Source organism: Cyrtonyx montezumae, unplaced genomic scaffold (assembly GCF_038088225.1).
Source record: "Cyrtonyx montezumae isolate F1298 unplaced genomic scaffold, pur_monq_1.0 scaffold_8, whole genome shotgun sequence".
Lineage (NCBI taxonomy): Eukaryota > Metazoa > Chordata > Aves > Galliformes > Odontophoridae > Cyrtonyx > Cyrtonyx montezumae.
The window spans coordinates 112,974,234-112,994,876 of record NW_027072089.1 but is presented as its reverse complement, the minus strand read 5'-3'; the positions used below and the strand labels follow the sequence as shown (position 1 = coordinate 112,994,876).

The following is a 20,643-nucleotide window of genomic DNA, read 5'->3' as shown; positions in this document are numbered from 1 at the left end:
CCTGTGAGATGAGATGTTTAGCTATAAAAGTTTGCTAGCCTCTTATTTTGTTTCCACATTCTCCAATAGATGGTAATTCCTTTGTAGCCAGTTCAGATATACGATTAGAAGCACGAGGTCTGATTTTGTTACGTCTTCCTTACGTATAGCAAAGTATCACCTAACCATGACTGGGCATCTAAACAATTCTCTGCCTTAAACAGAGACTACTCTTCCTGCCAGACTTGCTGTCTGAACATCATGGGGTCTGCCCTCAGCCTGAAGCTGACCTGTCGCAGTGGATGGAGGCAGGACAGAGCTTCCACCAAAAGCTCGTGGTGATGAGCTGCTGTGAGGCAGGATGAGGTCTGTTGCAGACACAAGGCACAGGGTAGCACGGGCTGTATGCAGAAAGCACCTTAATTCTGGAGAACTCTGCATTTTAGGAGCTCTTCTTGGGAGACTTTGGCTCCTGTATGGAAACCAGCTTTCAGTAACTATATTTTTTTACCTTTTACCCAAGAGTATAGCGCAGAGCGCGCTATCTTCTGTCAGTTACCATGTCAGAACAGTGAGATACTTTTGATTTCGCCTTTTCAACTGTAGCTTCCATTTCGTACATCTTTAGTTTTATACAAAGGAATCTAACTCTGTATGGACGAATAAACCATCTAACGATCGTCAAGAGCGCTCTCCGTTTGTCAAATATCCCAAGTAGGCAGCGTGGCAAGCTCACGTACCGACCAAACAGCGTTAACCCTCACAAGGCACACTGGGATTTGCCTTACTCCTGGTGCACCGACGCACGCAGCCCCTCCCGCCCTCACACCGGGACACGGATCCCCCTCAGCGCCACCCCCAGCCGGTGACGACGCCCACGCCGCCTTTGCGCGCGCGCCGTCTCGCTCCTGATGGCGGCTGCAGACCGACAGCAGGATGAGCCAATGGGCGCGAGAGGCGGCCGGCCGACCGACCAATCGCTGGGCGGCAGGCAGGCCGGGGGCGGGGCGAAGGGCGGCAGGCATGTGGCGGGCGCTGGCGCGGAGCTGGTTGCGCTGCGCCGCGCCGGTGTTCGGGAGCGCGGCCGTGAGGGGAGCGGGGGGCGGCGGAGCGGCAGCGGCGGCACCGGAGCGACGGCAGGCGGCAGGTAGGGCCCGCCGAAGGGAGAGCGGCCGCTGCTCTGCGCGCGGGGCTTTGGCTGCCTCGGTGTGGTCGGGAGCGGCTGCCCGGGTCCCTCAGTCGGAGGCCTTGGTTTATGGGCGCGGAGTCGGCCTTAGGCCCCGGCCGTGCCCGTAGTTGCGCGCGGCTGTTGTTCGGCTGTTGAAGCGTGGCTTCGTGTTGCTGCTCGGCCTGTGCTACCACGTAGCACACAGCGGCTGTGTACCTCGATAGGGCGCGATGGAAGTGCGCTGCTTACTGCTCTCCGAGCTGGCACACCTAAGGGCATTGAAAGGCGGTCACTCGAGCTTCATCATAACAAATCTGCAACTGCCCGAAGGGAGGTTGAGGTGAGATGAGGATCTGTCTCCTCTCCCAGGTAACAGCGATAGGACAAGAGGTAATGGATTTAAGTTGCACCAAAGTTGGGTATGGGGAAACTTTTCTTGTCAGGAGGTCAGCATCCCTGCAGCTGTTCAGGAGATGTGGCACTGAAGGACGTGTGCATGGCATGGATGGGCTGCATGGACTGGATGATCTCAGAGATCTTTAACGACCTTTCTGACAGCCCCCTGTGGCAGAGCATAGTGAAGCACCGCCGATGCATCACATCAACTCTGCTGTGATACATTCATTTACATAACAGTTGAGTTTCTTGCACGTTATCCCAAGCCAGCTAGGACCTGTTGACAAACGTTGTTGTGGAATACTTTTAATACATTTAAAATGAATGTCTGATTAAGTAGTTGCTTTTCATTCATCTTAATTGTCAAACATCTGGTGACAGTATTGATTTTAATACGTGCTTGCAAGAAATAAAGAAGTCACCTGAAGGAAATCTTGATATTTGCCAACTGTTCCGTGTACTTAGAGAACATTATTTACCAGAAGAGCACTTCATCCTCAACAGGGATGATTTTAAAACGTGACTTTTAAAAATCAGCAGTTCATATTGGTTTATCAGTACCAAACCAGACCTCACTATGAGTGGCTTTATTTCAGTTCAGTGCTATTTTGCAACTTGGAAGTGCCTGACTTTTGCAAGAAAGAAGTCACCATTACCACTTTGTTATTTTTTTCTGTTCCAGACACTTCTCTTCCAAAGTTCAACATTGACTTTGTTGTAAATCTGCTCAGGCAAGAGAACGCCAAGGACATCTGTGTCATCCAAATACCTCCAGAAATAAAATACTGTAAATATTTTATAGTTGTGAGCGGATCTTCAACACGACATCTCCATGCGATGGCACATTACATGCTGAAAATGGTAAGACAGTTCCCACTGTACTCTTGGTTGGTGGGAATGTTTTTAGGTGAAGATTTATACTGTGGAATTGATTTCCCTAGGCTTATGGTCGTATAGTTACACTGGGCAAGATGAAATTGCATATCCTCATGTCCCTTATTTTTGAGTGCATCTACCAACTAACTGTAGTTTTCTCCTTTAATGGTGCTACTCAGCATGTAGAGGTTATATTTTAAAAGCAGCTCTGTATTCAGAGCACCGAGGAGAGCAGCACAGGTTGGTGGCTACAGTGAGAGTGTTTATCAGTGATGTGAAATGGTACTGACAGACTGTGTCCACTTGTGTGTTATGTTCAGCTCGCTTCATGGCTGTTCCCAGTCCCTCAAAGTAGCCTAATCGGGCTGTTCTCAAACCCAAGTCCATCAAACCTGCAGCTTTTCAAATACACTGTAAGACCAAAAGAAATACTGCGTGCTACGAGTCCTGGGCTTACTAAAGCAAACTGCTTTTAAGCAGCGGCTGTGTTGTGCATGTACAGAAGGGAGGGAGAAGCAACAGCCATCCTTCACAGAAATTTTGCAGTTTGGCTTTGACAGAGTGTGCTTTCCAGTGCAGGAGCAGAGGTTAGAATAAGAATACAGGTAGGGCTTAGTGATAAGGACCTAACTGTGGGAGGGAGAAGCTTCAAGGCCAGAAAAGAGGTTTTGACTGTTAAAAGCACAATGTGAAGAATGCAACTTGCCCCGATCTCGTTCACCTGTCTGTTCACCTAACCTGCAGCTTTCCTACTCCTCATACCCCTCCTTTCTCTTCCTGATCTTGTATTTCTTCCAGCTCTTAGATTTATTTTTCTTCCAGTTTCAGCTATGAAACTTGAGGAGAAAAGGGGAGAGGAAGGAGATGATTTTGCTTTTCAGTACTCATGAGTGGCAGAGCATAGCTAGCATTGAAAGCTTTGTAGGCAAAAAGGAAACTGAAGCCTGAAGGGAAAAGCATAGCAGGTGCTGGGGCAGCTGGCTAGCTTTAGTACTACAATGCTTGCAATGGTATGGTGATGGATAATTTACTGGCACTGAAGTGCAGGTGTGTCTTTGCATAGTGTGAGGCCTTTCCACTCTTCTAGCAGTTGCTAAGCAACGAAGTCCCAACTGCTGCTTACTCCTTCCTGTCTGCTGTCACGTTAGAGGAAGAACATAATACCTGTCTTCATAATTTGTTCACCATTAAGCAGCCTTTAAAGACAGGGCTGAAGGAAACGTGTGGTGGAGATCAGCCTCAGCCTTCCCGTGCTGTGTTACATGTCTTTGGTTTCCTTTTTCTAAGGGTATCCCATAAGCTACCTTAGAGAAATGTAGAACTACTTCTTATTAAGTTACAGCCTCACAAGTTGGAACTCATTGGCCAGCAGTGCACCTGTTCTGAAATAAATCTTTTCTTAGTTTGCTAGATTTTTGAAAAAAAAAAAAAAAGGCTGGAGCCCTTCCAGCCAACACCTGCAAAAGCTGATGTGTCCCTGCCTTGCCCCCATAGTTTTTGCAGTCCTGCTTTGAGCTGTCCTCTGCTCTTTGTCACAGTAATTCACAGTAAACCTGGATGCTGGTCATATTTTTGCCATTGTGCAATGAGTGCTGAGAGCAGGAGCCTTGTTTGCCTTTTCTGTGATGTGAGGTCAAGCTTGCTTTCTCCCAGCATAAAACAGCCCAAATGATATGTGAAAGAAAGCAAAACTTGATGCTAGTTGTGGGAATCTACCTGCAACACTGCTTCATTTCTAAGTAACAATTCAGTATTCATCTTAAGGAAGAAATATCCACAAACCTCATGAATAACTGTTTGGGAACTCTGGACACTAGAATTCCAAGTCTGACAGTAAATCCCACTGAGAGATCTGTACTTCTTTTCCAGAGCTGCACCTGTATATTTCTGTGCAGCCCTCAGACCCACCACTGTTGTCTCCCTAATGCATTTCAGATTTAAAACAACACACAGCTTGACAGAGTCCAGTTTAGCTGCCAGGTCTGAGTGCATTTAAATGAATGTGAAGCACTTCATTTTCTGCTGTTGCTTCTCTCTCAGTACAAGCAGCAGAAAGAAGAAAGCAATCCTCACACTCGGATTGAAGGGAAGGAGACCGATGACTGGCTGTGCATTGATTTTGGTAAGTACTTGTGAATCTGCCCTCTGTGACATTCTGCACGAGCTCTTTAAGGAAGGAAACATCTCACTGTGAGCTCTGGTTGCCGTGAAGAGTTGTCAGTCTTCTGATGTGTTATAATTTCAATTGTTGATAGAACTCACTGAGCTACTAAATTGACTTCCCCTAAGTATCACGGCACTGAGAGGTAAGCAGAAGCTACTTTCAGTAGCTAGAACAGCCTTAATAAATTGGCTGTGCAACTAATGAAGAGAAAAGCTGCTTCAGTAGATTTCGTCAAGTTTGTAGAACTTCCATGTGGGCAAGCAGGGGCTCCTGGTGTGCTGCCTGAGGAGTGAGCTGTTGCACAGACTGCCACTGTCTGTGAGAGACACAGTCCTAAAGAAAGAAATTGAGTGTTTTGTTCTTAAGCGTGAAACTTTCCACACCAGCATTCAAGGCTTTACCCGCAGAGAGCATTTCAGCTTCACCACCATCTCCATACCTTCTGTGTTTTGGCTTAAGAGACTACAGGTGAGAAAGCACTGCAGCCAGTGATGTTAAACCTCAGCTGTGTTACTGTTGTTGATGTTTGATAATTACGAACTGAGAAGTAATTGAAATCAAAGGCTGTAACCACAGAAAACTTATTAGAAGTACACTGGAATGAGGTGGGTTTTTTTGCTGCTGTTTTAACAGAATGAAACCATGTAAGAAAACTCTTACTACAGTAAAAGGGTGAGGCTATGACAGCTGTTTTGTATTCAAAAAAGAAGAACAAAGCTAAGAAGCATGGGGAGCACACCTTACACAAAACTGACTGGCTGTAGCTGTGTGTTACTGATAACATAGGGAAGCTGAAAGTTCTTCTGTAGCTTTGGGGAAGGAGTTTAAGTAAAAGTTCTTCTGGCTTATGATTTCTCAGGGACTAAAATAAGCATTCTTACCCCACCCTACTGTGGTAAAACCTGGATTTGAGCATTTTCAAGCTTTCCTGATTCATTGCCCTGAACTGTTCTGCAAAGGACTCTCACTGCTTATTTACCATGCTTTTTTCTTTGTGCAGGAAGCATAGTGGTGCACTTCATGCTGCCAGAGACACGAGATACTTATGAACTGGAGAAGCTGTGGACTCTAGGTTCCTACGATGACCAGTTAGCACAGATGACTCCACAGTTACTGCCAGAAGACTTTATACTGGGACTGACTTCTGAACAGGAGTGATCAGCTTGTGACAGGAGCTCAGTGCTGCTGCTGAAGTGTCTGACTGTGCTTCAGCAGACACAGGAGGCATGGCAACTTAGCCATCACCACTGGTGATCAGCATAAACCAGCATATCAAACAAGCTACCAGAATGTCATAAACGGACAGCATCATAAGGGACCCTCCTGGAAGAAGGTATCTCAGTGGAGTTTGCAGCGAGATCAGCAGCAAAAGGCATCATCCATTTCTGCTCCTTACCCCAAAACTCAGGCACAGCCTCTACAGTGGCTGTTTGGAGGGCTTGCCTGTGGTGGCAGCACATGCTGGAGTACCCTTCCTGCAAAATGGCTTGAGTGCTGCAAGGTAAAATTGCACTAAGTAGTAAAGTTTAAGTGAGGCTTCTTGTATGAAGTCAGTTGCTTTTGTTGAGATGAAGCAAATCATGTGCTGAGTTGAAGGAAGAGAAAACAGAATGGTGTTACTGAGCACATAAAAGCCAAGAGCAGCAGCAGTGACAGATGTGTCTTCCATTAACAGAATAGCAAGTCAGTTCTTCAGCCAAGGCTGATCTGGTTTTAATAATCATAATAAAAACACAACTGAAGAACTTCAACTCCTTGCCTTCATATTAAAACATACAGCTCATTCTAAGTGTGCAACTAGCCTCTCTCAGAAGTTCTCCTCTCCCCTAGTTCCTGGAAAAGGACTCTGAGGCAACATGCTATGGCAGTGTAAACCTTCAGACTCTGAGGTGGGTGAAAACAGTCCTAGACAAGTCCTTTGTTACTCAGCATAACTTGCTGTTGGACAGACAGTTCAGAACTTTCAGGTGTCATTGCACACTGTTCTTGGTGACAACTGCTAAAATCCAGTTAGAAGAGCTTCAACATGCTAACAAATCTTGTCATTTTTTCTCAGTACAGAAAAAGCCTTTCATTTCTAGATTAAGATCTCTTCCTTCTGTACAAGCTTGCCTTATGTCCGGATCAGTAGCTGCTGAGGGCAGTCACATTTCCATCCATGGCCTACTTCAAGCCCAGACAGCATCTCATCCCTACACAGCAGCTGCTGTTTGTAAGGCCTAATGTCTTGGTTTGCAAACAAAGAATATCTTCTGCCCTCTTTCAGTCTGGGTCATTTATCCTGCTGTGTCTGCCCTCTAATTTTAGGAGTGACTACTGTGAACTCACCTGCACTTTGATAGACGGCAGCAGATAGTTCTGCAAATTAAACAAGGAACAGTAATAAATGTCATTAATTTACAGAGGGAACAGCAGAACTGCCCACAGAATTCAAACGTTTTAGTGCTAAACGTGGAACATTTTGCAAATCTTTTGCAGACATGATACTTAGCAACAAGAAATCCACCTGGAGGAAAGATAACCTTGGCTTTCTTACATGCTGTGGTCACTTCTAAATCAGGCATTTCCTCCCAGGAGAGATACGTTTCAGTTCCATGGATGATGGAACTGAATGATCCCTGACGATGGGATAGACACCGGTATGAAGCTTTTATCACCACATCACAGATTTTCCTGTGCCACATTTGAGTAACTCAGTTACCAAGCAGCGTCTGCATCCATCACTTGAGCTAATAGCTGTTACAGCCCAGCTTACCCAACTTGAGCTCTTACATTCATTTTCAACCCCCATGCCCAAGTGCCATGTTGAGGCTCCGCTGTCCTGCGCAGCACACATGCTTCATTTGATGGAAACTAACGTAAAGAGCGCATGCCTTTGAAATTGCAGCTCAAGGATCAAAGCTTCAGAACGTTAGAAGCAAATAAAAGCATCATGATTAAGCAAATGATTAAAAAGTCAGAGGTTTAACGATGACCGATGCACCAGCATTACAGAGGGAGGCTTAATTGTGTTGCTCAAAGGGCAGGGATGCCAGGCCTGAGAAGTATGCTCGTGGTGAGGGTATGAGATGCAGCACCATACACAGTGTTTTTACAGGCATCGTTCCTGAAGTTCTCTCTGTTGGTAACTGAGCTGTGAAGGCAAGTGGGAAGGTGCAAGAGTTTGGAAAACAAGCTAGTTTCCCACTCCGCTTTAAAAGATAGTTGTCATTGGGGAACAAGGGAGAGTGTTCCCCAACACCTCCCTGTCACCTTGGAGCATTCACAGTGCAGTATCTCATTTCAAATTACGTTAAAAAGGATCTAAATCAAGGGAAGAAACCACCTCACTGGGGCTCTAACTGAGGGCACCACCTCACTGGCTATGGGTGTATTTGGGACTGAGCGGGTGGAGCAACATGAGATGCAAGATGCCACATCTACTCACTGATGAGCTCATCCAGGCCTCTGGGGCCAAGGCTCATTGCACAGCTGCATCACATACAAAGCATCAAAGTAAAGACTGGGTAAAAAGCAGCTGAAAAAAAAAAACAACTTCATACTATGATTCAGATCTCTCTTAAAAACTGTTAGAAGATCCCTTTGGGTTTGCATTGGGTCACCATTGTGCACACATTCTTTCCAGAGCAAACAAGGCTAAGCTGTGTGCACGGGACAAACTGCAAACTAAAGGTCATAAAGGTCATACTACAAACCACAGTGGTGCTGTATGAAAGGGAAAAGATGAACTGGAAGTCACAGAAGACACTACTGGTACTGGAAAGCGTGAACCATAACTTGGCTGCCAGCTGCCCTAGCAGCTATGGGATGCCTGCAGGTGACTGTTCATCCTTCCTCAGTTATTGCTACAGACAGAAAAAACAACTGTTATCAAAGCACAGTAAATACTTAGAACAGTCAGTCGTTATGCCTCATTAGTTTAAGAAAACAACACACAACTGTATCTGATGATAGGAGTTAAACTCTTTATTCCATTCAGAGGCATCTGGCAAGTGGAGCTGCATTGGGGGGCACATTACAGATGAAAAATGATCCATACTTTGTGGATATTGAAATCATTTACAGTATTTACTTTCTAGCTATTCCCAAATACTCCAAATTACCAAGTCTCAATTGAAAATAAAACATGATTTATCATACTAAGTCTAGAAATTTAAGAGATATGACAGCAATTAAATCAGTAGATGTAAATGCAGCGCCTATTTGTAAAGTCATTTTTATGGAAAATAATGAAGTCACATCCTTCTCAAATGTTAAGAAAGGAACATCAGACTGACTTAAGCCTCGACAAAAATTAAAATGCTATGACTTTTCATACTTCAGTAATTTTAAATTCATTGTAAGAAAAAAAAATTATCCTAAAGGCTAGAATGAAGGTCACTGTCAGAAAAGGAAAAGAAACTCATTTTTCTTTGCTAAAACTACAACATAAGTTTGTGGTTTTTAAACCAATTAGTAAAGAAGAGATGCAGGAAAAACACTTCAGACCATTTTCAAAATTATCTAATCTGTACAACAATGATCTTTGGGAAAATTATCTAGTCTATGTAGTAATGCCTCTATTTCAACATGAACCTAAGAGGTAGATAACAAAATGATGAAACAAATGTTTTTGCTCGTTGTGCCCCTCAAATCAGTGCAGCATGGTGATTCTGATCATCTCATGCACAAAAAACATCACAAAAAAAGGTTCAGAGGTAATAGCATGGCTCTGTCGACCACACGCATACAGGCGCGCACGCGCACACACACACACACAGCAGTCTTTATGCACCATGTGTTGCCACATCTTTTTTTTTTTTAAACTGAGGTAGACTGAAGTTTATTGTAGAAACTTGAATGTGTCACTATTACCACAATCATCATTCAAATTACATTCTGAAATTCAACGATTTGGTAACCTTCCTGTTATCCCTGCCTTTTGACGTTTTTTTCTCTAATGGTTGGTTGCAGAACGTGCATAAATCCTGCTGCATCTATTATAAGCCAGGCTAGAGAGGTTGTCGCTTTGTTTCTGTTTGTTTTTCTCTTGTCATAGTTTTCAAAACCTTCAAAGTGGCTTAGTGTGGCCCATAACAGCGGCTGGATATGTAAACTTAGCCTTCGTTATCTTTCAACGTGATCAAACACCGTTTGACCTTCCCCCATCGTGGTAACTGAAAGCAGTATGATATGATCTGCAGACAGCAGAGACCCCGCGGCCTCCGGGGCGCTCTAACAGATCGAGTGTTCTATCAAACTGAAGATGAAGCTTGCTCTTTGAACAAAATGGCAAAGTCCAAATGGGCTGCAAATGGTTAAATGTAGCATTATTAGGTAGTGATGGTCAAAGGCACAAAGGGTTCATGCATTCAATCAAGTAGCACAAAAAAAAAATTCAGCCTCTTGCAGCCTTCTAAATTTTTCCCCCAACCCCAGCCTCTTGCCATCACTTCCTTGTCCTGTTCCCAAAAAAGTACCGTCACAAACTTTTTCATCCCATCTTAAAAGAAAACTAAACGGCATTGCTGCTATCAGAATGTTGGCATCATTCGCTATCTTTTGAACATTCACTGAATTTTTTTTTTAAACAAATGATGGTGTTGAAGCCCTCAGAAAATCTGAGGCCGTGTTTTTTTTACCCACCGTACTCCCATCAGCCAGCAGCTAGAAGTGCTCTACTATATTTTTCCCCGATAAGTCCGTAGTACTCCTGGCTGGTGGCTGATCAAATTTTAGTTTTTTTTAAAAAAATAAAATGCTCAAGAACTATTAGCTTTATAAAGTATACAAAATACCAAAAAAAAAAAAAAAGCAAAAAAGGAACAATTTCTCATTGAGGTACTAAATGCCTGAGGTAGTTTAGTAAAATGCATATTTATCTTTTTATGCCCTGGCCAACACCATTCAACACTTCCCTTAGGTTATTCATGGCAGTGTTATGTAAAAATGCAACCAAATTCTTTTTAAAAAATGCCACTTGTTTCAACGTTGGGACTAACAAACTCTTGTCGATACCCTTGCTCTAACCCCGAGCCCACCCACCATCCCACCCTCCAAATGTGTTTCTTTTACAGCTGGACCTATAAGAGCAATGCCTTTTTTTTTTTCCTTTTTTCTTTTTTCTTTTTTTTTTTTTTGTTTTTTTGTTTTTTTGTTTTTAAACCAGTGAACTCAGAAGAGAAAGCTTCATTAAACCAAGTTCTAAAATTGTTGGGGAATAATAAGAACAATAAAAAAGACTAACGAGTTTATGTTAAATTGTGAGAATAGAACAAAAGGGAAGTGAAGGGGTCCTTATTTTAAAGCTGGGTTTCAAAAGTTTGAGAGAGCCTAAAGAATACATTCTCAGAGACAGCGTTCAGCGGTTGCCTGGTCCTCGAACAGGTGATTGGCTTGGTGGATCTTCTGCATAACTTCAACAGGTGCTCACCACCCGTCTCTCTGTTGCACAGTCTGTCTTTGGTCTGGCATCTGTCTCTGATGGGCCATTTCCTAAACCTTTATTTCCGTCTTGGCTGAGGCTGTCCACTTTGCAATGTTTTTTGCTGTTGCTGCTGCCTTCTTACCTGAGCCAGTATTTCCTGAATTTTTCTCTGAGCAAGCTGAAGGAAATAAAGAAGAGACAGCCCACAATGACGGCATGCAGTGACTGTGGTTTACTACAGACCCTAAAAAAGGTGCTACCAGGATATTGCAAACTTGGAATAACTGAGTTCCTGGAGCTGATTACTCACTACCAATTACTCATTATATAAACTCCGGTAGTCTAGAACTCTAGGAGCAGCACAATTTTTAAACTTTCCTACTTTTTCCCATGTGATCAGGTTTACCACAGGAACATAGGAAGCATGAGCACAGGAAGATGACCACCAACAAGACTGACTGAAGTTCCAGCCTAATTTAATTGTACTCCCCTGGAGGAGCCAGTACTTTCTATAAGAACCACTGCTTCACTAGAGAGTGGACTGCTCTATTTATGCATGTGAGAGATCCCACGAGGTTACATCTCACACAGAACTTAGCAGCCCTCCCATCTGAGCTATGTATCACCTGCAGCAATGGAACAAAGGAATCAATGAGTTAGGCAAAGGAAGGAATCTCGTGATTGCTTTCTACGTGATGTTGAATTAACAAATTGGGAGATATAGACATTCCTTGCCAGGTATTATGAGAAAGCTTACATCCCTCTTCCCTCAGCATTTTGGTCCAATTACAGCTTGGGTTTTCTTTTGCTTTGAAAGCTGTAACTACCTGTGCCTACACACAGCAAGAGAGACTCGTAAGAAGATTGTTTTACATATGTATGAATGCAACACTGCTATAAATCTCTCTCATTACAGCAAGACAATCAGACAGGCCCGGCAAGCTGTGCTTCCTATAAGCTGAGCATCTTCTATCCCTTCACTACACATGCAGATAGAGAAGTTGTTCATGGAAACATCAAAGCAATACAGAACTTCATTGCAGTCCTCCTACCTGGCATGCATAGAAGTGACCAGTTATTTTCACAACCACCTGGTCGTTTTCATCAGGTGTCTGGTCACGAGGGACTACAACTTCTGCACTTGTCAAGTTTTGAAGCTCATTTACCTGCAAATAAAGAGTGGTTAGAAAATCTTTGACAATCAAATGCTCCACAACACCCAAGCTTCAAAGATGCTGCTGACCTTAGAAATGTCATCCTCCACGTCTAAAAAAGGAAACCCACTACAGAAAGCATCTTCGTGCAGCATGCTTTGCAAGATGAGCCTCCTTTCTCTAACATAAATTAGCACCAAGTTCTCTAGGTTTCTAGAAATGTTTTAGAGTCAAAATACAACACAGAAGGTGTTAACTACACCACTTGTAAAACCAGATACATGCTGTGGTGTTTGCAGTTGAGTTTACAAGTCTAAGGTCAGAGAACTTGCACAGTCCAAGGAGGAAAAAGGGTAAGGTTGTCTGAGAGCACCCCAGACTGAAGCCATTTCTTTGCTAGGAGCATCTATCTCCTGATTCACAAGCACATGAAAACACAAATACCAGCATCTTTGCATTAAAAAAGATACTGAGCTGAAGAGATGTCATTAGACAAAGCAAAGTACTCGGTGGTTGTTGGTCATTGTTGTTTTCAGGCATTGAGTTTTGAACACCTAATAGTTTTCTACCACTAATTTAGAAATCACACTTTCAGTCCGTTTGGTCCCAAACCACTTGTGTACACACTGGATTTGATTTAAAACCAAATGAGATCAGGAGATTATTTTCTATTCTCTTTTTCCAAAATCTAGCACGAGGCGCAGCTCAAAGAAGCAGGTCTCAATGGCTATGTTTTAACTTTAAGTAGGAGAGCTGTATTTCTAATAAGACCTATAGATCTGACTACGATTAACTGTTCATATCAGAATGATATGTTTTTAAAAAGTCTGGGATTGGTTTGTCTTGAGGCAATAGAAAGCTGAACAAGTATAATTAAGAATTGCTTAGTTATCGTTAAGCATAGTTAAGAATCACAGCACCAGCTCTGATAAACTTCAAAGGATCAGCTGTGTTAGCTAAGCGATTAAACCTTGTACCATACACTGAATTCAGAAACACAACTAAGTGCCATTAGATGTTCTGTGTTGGCTACTTACTGTTTTGCCTCCTTTACCAATAACTCTACCAGCAGCATAGGATGGCACTTTTATATGAGCCTCAAGTTTCACTTCTTCTTTAGGTCCGAAGAAATTTTCTTCTTTAAGTTTTCCATAGATTCTCCCTTGAGCCTACAAAAATGTGTCCAGTTAAAGAATGCACTGATTGAAATCTAGTTCACTTCAAAAAACTCCACTGAAAGGAGAATTTGCAATACACAATTTCAAGAAAGCGTTTTCCCAATAAACACAACAGCTGCTTTTCTAAAGACTTCGTACCAAACTAGAGAGCACTGCTGTCCAACTTCAAAAACTACCAGACAGACCAAGCACATCAAGGAACAATTTAACAGATGATTATTACCCCACTTTTCTGTCGAAATTTTGCTTTTAATAGAAGCTATTACATCTCTACAGTGGGAAGGAGAGGTAGAACTGTCGGGATGAAGTCTGTTGTTTTTTTAATTGCACCCAGCAGCACAGAATGCCATTAATTGGCTCAGAAACCCTTTCTTTTTAAGTATGCTAAACTTAAAGTCACAGGATGAAGACTTCGCTCGCAATAAGCAGCTTTGTTTTTACACTCAATCACAACATATTGTTTTAAAAAAATAAATAAATCAGAGCTTGCTCAGTTTTCTGGAGTGGAAAATTAAATCTGTCTAGATCTAAACAGCACCATGGGAACAGTACCACTTCAGCTAGCACACAGTTGCCTTTTCTGGGGCATAGGCAAGTGCCAGGTAGCAAGAAGAAAGTCCACTGAGACTAAGCTGCTGAATCTTACCGATGTTAAAAGACGTCTCTTCATCCCCTACCATTTGTCAGTGAATTCTTGAGAAGTAGTAACTACATTTTCTGCTCTGCCTATCCTAGGGGCATCAAAAGATGAATTCTATTGAGATACTGAAGAGAGATGGTCATAAAAAGCAGCAACCTCTGGCCACAAAGTCTTTCCAGTTCAGATCCTTCATCACTTCCCTTTAAATCACACTCACAAGCCCTGTCACTAAGTGCAGCCACCTTACAGTTTACCACCTCAATGGAATACAAGTCAACTTAGCAATCAGATAGTTATGTTAAACAGTGGCAGGTTATCTCATTTTTTGCCCATGACCTCAAGATCAGTCAAGTTCACATTACCCTAGAATAAAGGAAAGACAAAAGATGTTGTGTGACACGAGCTGAAAGTACTCAGTGTTTTTGTAGGTCAGATTCCACGTGAACAGCTTGAAAACAATCAGTAGTGCGTTGCTTTGGCCTATGTGGGACACCCTGTCACAGAGGATAAAGTTATTGTTCCACTGGGGCAAAAGAGCACCACAAAATGCAGCAAGAGATTGCATTCTGGCACCATCCAACAGTCTGAGAATCAGAGAGATTCCTCCTGCAGGAAAACTTTTCAAGCAAGTTGGTCAAGAGCAGTTAAGGGACTGCTCCAAGTCTGGAGTTGGAGATTTTGAAATTAGTTCCAAATCTGTGGCATGGCAAACAGTGGCACAGCCCGTCTCATTTCTACAGTATCTTCAAAGAGGTGACACCTTGACAACCTGCACAGTTAGGTGGTGTCCCAGACCAGAGGCAACATGATCATCTCTGAGCAGTGGCATCAAAGTATGCCTGAACTCTGAGGAGTACTGCAGCACAGGCCGTGAACAGTGGCGTATTCTCACCCTTCCTCCAGCTCTTGCTGACAGGTAGCCTTGCAAACTATAACATCCTCAGCTGAAAAGGGTGCAGTGGCTGCAGCTACCACTGACATGAATCACAGGGAGCAGAACACAATGTTACAGGGTAAGGATGCCAAACTCATAAGGCTCTGTGCTGACACCGCCTCTCCAAGAGCTGGTTACTCATCCAAGCAGCAACCGTTCCCTCTTCAAACTGCTGCGCATCCAGATTACGTTCCTGTTGTGCAAGCAAGAGTCTGTGCTCAGAGATGGAAAAGACACCTGCATAGAGCTAACGGACAGAGTTACTGAAGCTTGGTTTGATTTGTCTTGCTTCAGGTTATGAGTGGTAATAAAGGACTGAACCTCTGCCCATCCCTGGCAAGAGGACATTGCTCAAAGAGCAGTAGCAGGCTGCTGGGTTGGAGCTGATGGAAGGCCTGAAGGACTCTCCTCTCCTAGTCAAGGCCAGCATTCTCATGAGCACTGGTTAATAAATCAATCCCTCTTAGCAACCAGAAGCTTAAGTGTAGAGAAGCAACTTATCAATGGGGTTTTGGCCAAAGCAGGGAGTGCTGGAAAGGGAGGTTTTCTTCCTTGCATGGCCTGGGTTGGGGAGCAGAGCTGGCAGCACAGCTCCATGGGACTCCAAGTCTACCTGAGGGGGGAAGCTTGAGTAAAAACCAGGGTAAGGGGCACCTGAATCTTCTTGGGCCTGTTATTACTTGAGAGTAAATTCACTGATATCTAATGCAAAGAAAAGGTAGCCAGAAGTCCAACTCATGCTGATCTCAGGTCACGTGCCATGTGAATAAGACCCTACAGGCACAGAAAGCACCTCTAGGAGGCAGAGCTTTTAAATGGTGCTTTACATTCAATAACTTTTCAAATCTACATGGTAAGAACAAACCGAACAATAATCCCAAATGCATCCAGATCGCTATTACTGCTGTGAAATACCTGCCCTTATATTTCCCTACAACTCCTGAAGGCATTAATGAAACTGATGGTAGATATGCCTGAAGTATGTGCACCTCCTTACTGCAAGATGTCCTAAGGCAATAATGCAAAGACAAAAAAAATAAAAAAAAGAATAAGCAAGAGAGCCGTGCCAAGACGTGATCTATCATGATCTATCAAGTAGCTTCTACCTGCTCAGGGCCTCACCTGTGATGAAACAGGGTGGCTGTACTGAGCCATCTGCACTCCTAACAGTCACCTCCTACTGGGGGCAACTAGACTTAGCCCTCAGCAGACAAGGCAGAAGGCCACTGCATAACTCAATTTGAACACTAATGGGATAATCACACTGGAGTATCTCCATGCAATTATAGTGTAAATACAATTAGAAACCTTTGCCTTCTCTGCAGAGACACCCAAAAAGCACTTTCCAGTCAGCATGCAACAGTAACCTGAAAAGGCTCAGTCTCCCATCTTGTCAGCTTTGTTATTTCCATCAAATACACTGCACTATTGCATGTGATGAGCTAGAAAGACTGAACTGCTGTGACCATCGATAACAGGGAAAAATAGGAATGCAATATGGTCATATTTTCATGCTAGGCTTGATTTTATCGTACATGAAATTGCTACTAGTGTTCAGATAACCAGAACTTCGCCTCTGATGGTACTACATTACTTGTACATCCACGTGACAATTTTCAGCAAAAGGGAAGCAAAAAATCTAGTATTTAACCAGATTTCTGAGTAAAACAGCAGTTAGAACCAAGTGTTTAGTTTTCAGCATTGGCCCTTGCAACCCAAAGGCCCCTACACATGAACAAGTTTTCGTATGGTGTACCTTAAACTGAGCTTCTGGAGGTCCAGTGATGATAACCATCCTCAGCTTGGCATCTGGTCCTTCAGCAGGGGCAATCTGGAATGCATAAACATAGCTGTTGGTAAGCTATCTTTTGAAGGCATCATTTAAAGCCACCTCCTCCCCATTTCATTCTCACATTCTGTTCAAGAGCGAAAAATTATTCATTACTGCAGTAGCATTACACTTCAGTCATGAGAGTTTGATCTCTTTAAAGTGCATTAGTTAATTGTAGTGGAATGTGGAGAAATTGGCTAAACCATAAGCAACTTCTGAAAATTAACAGCACAGCTGCACATGGCAAAATCACACAAGCAATTTCCACATGGCTATGCGTGATGCAAGACATGCAGCCTTCAAGAGGAAAAGTATGGTTAAGAGGCTGAAATTCCTATGCTAACTTTGACAGCCTTTCTGACAAGTTGCACTCATTAGCAAGAATCTGCTACTGTTGCCAAGAGCAGATCTCTTCACTGTTGTAACTGATCAGGTCCAAAACATTCCTCTATACTGGACAAAGAGGTCTCAGTTTCCGAGGCTTTGTATCTGCAGACACGTGTGTGACCCAAATAAAAACTAATCTTCACCAGAGCTGAGACAGAGACGACGTAGGGTCTTCAGCAGTTCATGTCACCACAAAAGAAAGATTTCCAGGGGCACTGTTCTCAGACTCCAATAGTATGAAATAATTCAATCTAGCCTCTGATGGTCTGGATGAATCTTTTATCACAACTGACATTCCCGTTGTTGCATCTAGTGTTACATAGCTGCTGCTGAATAGGCAATATTTTAAACATTACAGGATTTCATCTTAGCTGTTGGCATAGGGACGTTACTCACATTTAACAGCTGTAGTTTATTTCACACAAATTACCAGTCACCACGCATCGTTTTTGCTAAAGAATTTTGCTAACCAAAGTTTATATAATTACTCATATTGTACCCTAAGATGGAGAATGCATTACATGCTAGTTATCTGGTTTGCATATTTAGTTCACATACCATTTCTGCATTCCAACTGGCTCTAAAAATACACATTCACTTTACAGTGGTACATTTACTAAAATGCCAACATGCAACACTGTGGGTAAGGGCGAGCACAGACTGAGTCCATTCATTCCTTGGAACACAAGACTTCTAGAGGGGCAAATTTTGCAGGCTCGTGAGGTGCCAGCTGACTGAACAGAGCTCAGCCTGCTGATTTCCATTCAGGAAAAATGGGCATTGTCATTTTTGCCTTTCAGTCACCTCATACTTTCTTAGCAGACACCTGCTCCTTTATTGAAATTTTAGGAGAAGTGTTTTCCAGCAAGTCTTCCACTACGTCCTTGCATGTTACACATATTTAAGCGTTCTGGGACATTTCTTGCTTTGCTTTCATCTTAGAATGTCTTGTTCCCAAGAGATGGAGGAATACCCTAAGAAAGAAGTGTGACCATAACTTTACAGTGACATGACATGAAATCTAAGAAGCTGCAGCGCTCATTTTGTCTGTCTGCTCTCCAAAGGAGAAGTTGTGTACAAACCATACCCGAGAAGTGAATATTTAACTTCTGAGAGTAACAGCTTTACATTTTAATTGGAAAAGAAGCAGCCTCCCTCATGCTGAGTTGTGACCAGACAGTTGCTTTCAAACACCCAGAACCTGTAGCACTCCATCAAAGGCAGTGAGGGGTACTGTGGGAAGCATTTATTAGCAAGGAGACGTCCGTGCTCTACAACAGGTCCCAGCTCTCCAGAGTAAGATGGGCAGCTGACAGTCCAGAAACCTCTGCCTGGCTCCTTGGCTAAACCATTCTGCCTACAGAAGCTCCACACCAAGTCTGTACCACCAGGCAGCAGATTCCAGCACAGAAACAGAACCTGGGCTTGCCTACAGCCACCTGTGGCTCCAAAACCATGGGCTGGCACCACAGCCTTGTGCAGAGCCCCTCTGCATCTGCAGTTTATTTAGTCTTATTCTGTAGCTAGCTAGTTTCATTAGATCTACAACGTTCAGCACAAGCACAAAGACAACACTTGTGGGTGTAAAATGTTTTCATGTGTATCTATCTACGGTACAACTCGAAACAAGGCCAGAGCATCATGCACCAAGGCTTACTTCCTCCATAAACCATGGTTGCCACTTTGGGAAGTTAACAGCTACTCAGACACTCAACAGTTACTCAAGTCACTCTCTCAAACTCAGCTAAAAGCACAGGTTCCTCTATGGTTACAACCTACTGCTTTGCTCAGAAGTTACAATAAAGGACAGGTGGTCAACAGAAAGGAAGTTTTGAATAAGTCTGAGTACCAGCTGCCACATGTAACACTTTTCTCTCAGAAGCAGGCGTGCTGTTCCATGTTGTTCAGCTAGATCGCTGGTAAAACTGTGCTTTTATTCTAATCGATAATCTTACATGGAACCTCCAACTTATCATAGCAAAGACTGGAAAAGACTTCTAAGATCATCTGGTACAACCATTGGCCCATCCCCAGCATGCCACTGACCACGTCCCTCAGTGCCACGTCTACGTGGTTCTTGAAGACCTCCAGGGACAGTAACTCCAGCTCCCTGGGCAGCCTGTGCCAGTTCATCACCACTCCTTCTGAGAAGAAATTCTCTTTAATATCCAACCCAAACCTCCTCTGGCATAACTCGAGGCCGTTATCTCTCACCCTATCATCATTACCTGGGAGAAGAGGTCAACCCCCACCTTGCTACAGCCTTTTTTCAGGAAGTTGTAGAGAGCAATAATGTCTCCCCTGAGCCTCTTCTTCTCCAGACTGAAGAGCCCCAGCCCCCTCAGCCACTCCTCTTAAGACTCATGCTCTAGACCCTTTCCCAGCTTTGTTGCCCTTCTTTGGGTGTTATCCCAGGCCTCAAATACATTAACAGCAAAACCTTCAAATTCAGTAGGCATATCCTGTACCCATACAGTTCCCTCAAGATTTACTCCTACTTCCACAAAAATCTTCCTCACTTTATTTTTTTTTAATGAAGGAACAAAAGACTAACAGTTTTATAAACTTTTAACTGAATTTCAATTAATACAGATACATTGGGTAGGGAAGTGCCAGCCAGTAGAAGCAGCCTGAGGCTGCTGTTAGCCAGATGCATGAAAAAATGCAGGAAACTCCCTTTCCACTGAACTGTCTTCCAAGGACCAGCTAATGGACTGGCTTGGACTGGTTCTGGGAAGTCCAGGCTATTTCACATTTCCCTCTACCTAGCAGTACCTTCCACACATCACTTCATCTATAGACAGAAACCAGAGAGAGGAGGAAACACGTCGTGGTACAGTACATCCCCTGCAAGACAGATTTTATGAAAGAACACCTTGCACTTCCTTCTATTCCAACCAATCTACTAAAATGACTATTAATCTATGCTAGTGAAAACTGTCTAAATAGTATAAGAGGCATTTAACAGTTGCTGGATAATGTATAGAAACAGGTAGCACACCATTAGGCTGACTTGGCCAGTAAATGGATTGGCATTCAGCAAACCACAAAGCAAGCCCATCCCTGAGGGCTCCCCAGTTCCTGCACACCCAAATGAACATGTTCCAGGAGAATCCAAAATGTCAGGCTAGCAGCAGATTAAGTTATAAACTGCATGTGGAACACTACATAATTTAGGCCAAGGTTTCAGCAGAGAAACTGACTGTTTATGAGAAAAAAGCTCCAGCACGTAGAAAAGATACTCATGGTTACAATTACTAGCCAAAACCAAAGGCCTCCCTACTACTTGTATTGACTACTGCACAGAGGAGTCAAAGGGTTTCACCAGCAGGCTGAAGTTGAGTTATGTTTCCATGAGGTCGAACTCCACCAACCTCTGGCAGCACAATGAGGCAGCAAAGATGTAAACAGAGCAGCAATACAGCATGGCACCGCAGTGCAGATGGCAGGCTGGCCCAGGAGCTCAGGCTACATCAGACTAAAATAAGAGCTTCAGGGTAGAGCCACCAGAGTTTGACAACACCACCTGG

At 43.4% G+C, this 20,643-nt stretch overlaps 2 protein-coding genes across 2 annotated transcripts in view; one reads left to right on the top strand and one right to left on the bottom strand.

Annotated features, from left to right (window-relative positions):
• Positions 1 to 995: 995 nt before the first annotated feature.
• On the top strand, positions 996 to 5,778 carry MALSU1 (mitochondrial assembly of ribosomal large subunit 1). Its single transcript, XM_065752142.1, has 4 exons — positions 996 to 1,126; positions 2,226 to 2,404; positions 4,460 to 4,541; positions 5,584 to 5,778. The coding sequence occupies exons 1-4, from the start codon at positions 1,003 to 1,005 to the stop codon at positions 5,739 to 5,741; spliced, it is 543 nt and encodes a 180-aa protein (XP_065608214.1). The 5' UTR covers positions 996 to 1,002; the 3' UTR covers positions 5,742 to 5,778.
• Positions 5,779 to 8,528: 2,750 nt separating this feature from the next.
• Positions 8,529 to 20,643, bottom strand: part of IGF2BP3 (insulin like growth factor 2 mRNA binding protein 3) — a 104,922-nt gene continuing 92,807 nt past the window's right edge. Inside the window, exons 12-15 of the mRNA XM_065753513.1 lie at positions 16,652 to 16,726; positions 13,181 to 13,312; positions 12,042 to 12,155; positions 8,529 to 11,167 (exon numbers count right to left, since the gene is read on the bottom strand). Coding sequence (XP_065609585.1) covers positions 11,066 to 11,167; positions 12,042 to 12,155; positions 13,181 to 13,312; positions 16,652 to 16,726 — 423 coding nt within the window. The 3' untranslated portion in view covers positions 8,529 to 11,065. The remainder of the gene's footprint in view (positions 11,168 to 12,041; positions 12,156 to 13,180; positions 13,313 to 16,651; positions 16,727 to 20,643) is intronic.

Excerpts from the sequence above, each read along its gene's own strand:
- MALSU1 (XM_065752142.1), top strand. The coding sequence starts at position 1,003 with ATGTGGCGGGCGCTGGCGCGGAGCTGGTTGCGCTGCGCCGCGCCGGTG. Across the intron at positions 1,127-2,225 it reads GGAGCGACGGCAGGCGGCAG|ACACTTCTCTTCCAAAGTTC; the intron begins GTAGGGCCCGCC and ends TTTCTGTTCCAG. Across the intron at positions 4,542-5,583 it reads CTGGCTGTGCATTGATTTTG|GAAGCATAGTGGTGCACTTC; the intron begins GTAAGTACTTGT and ends TTCTTTGTGCAG.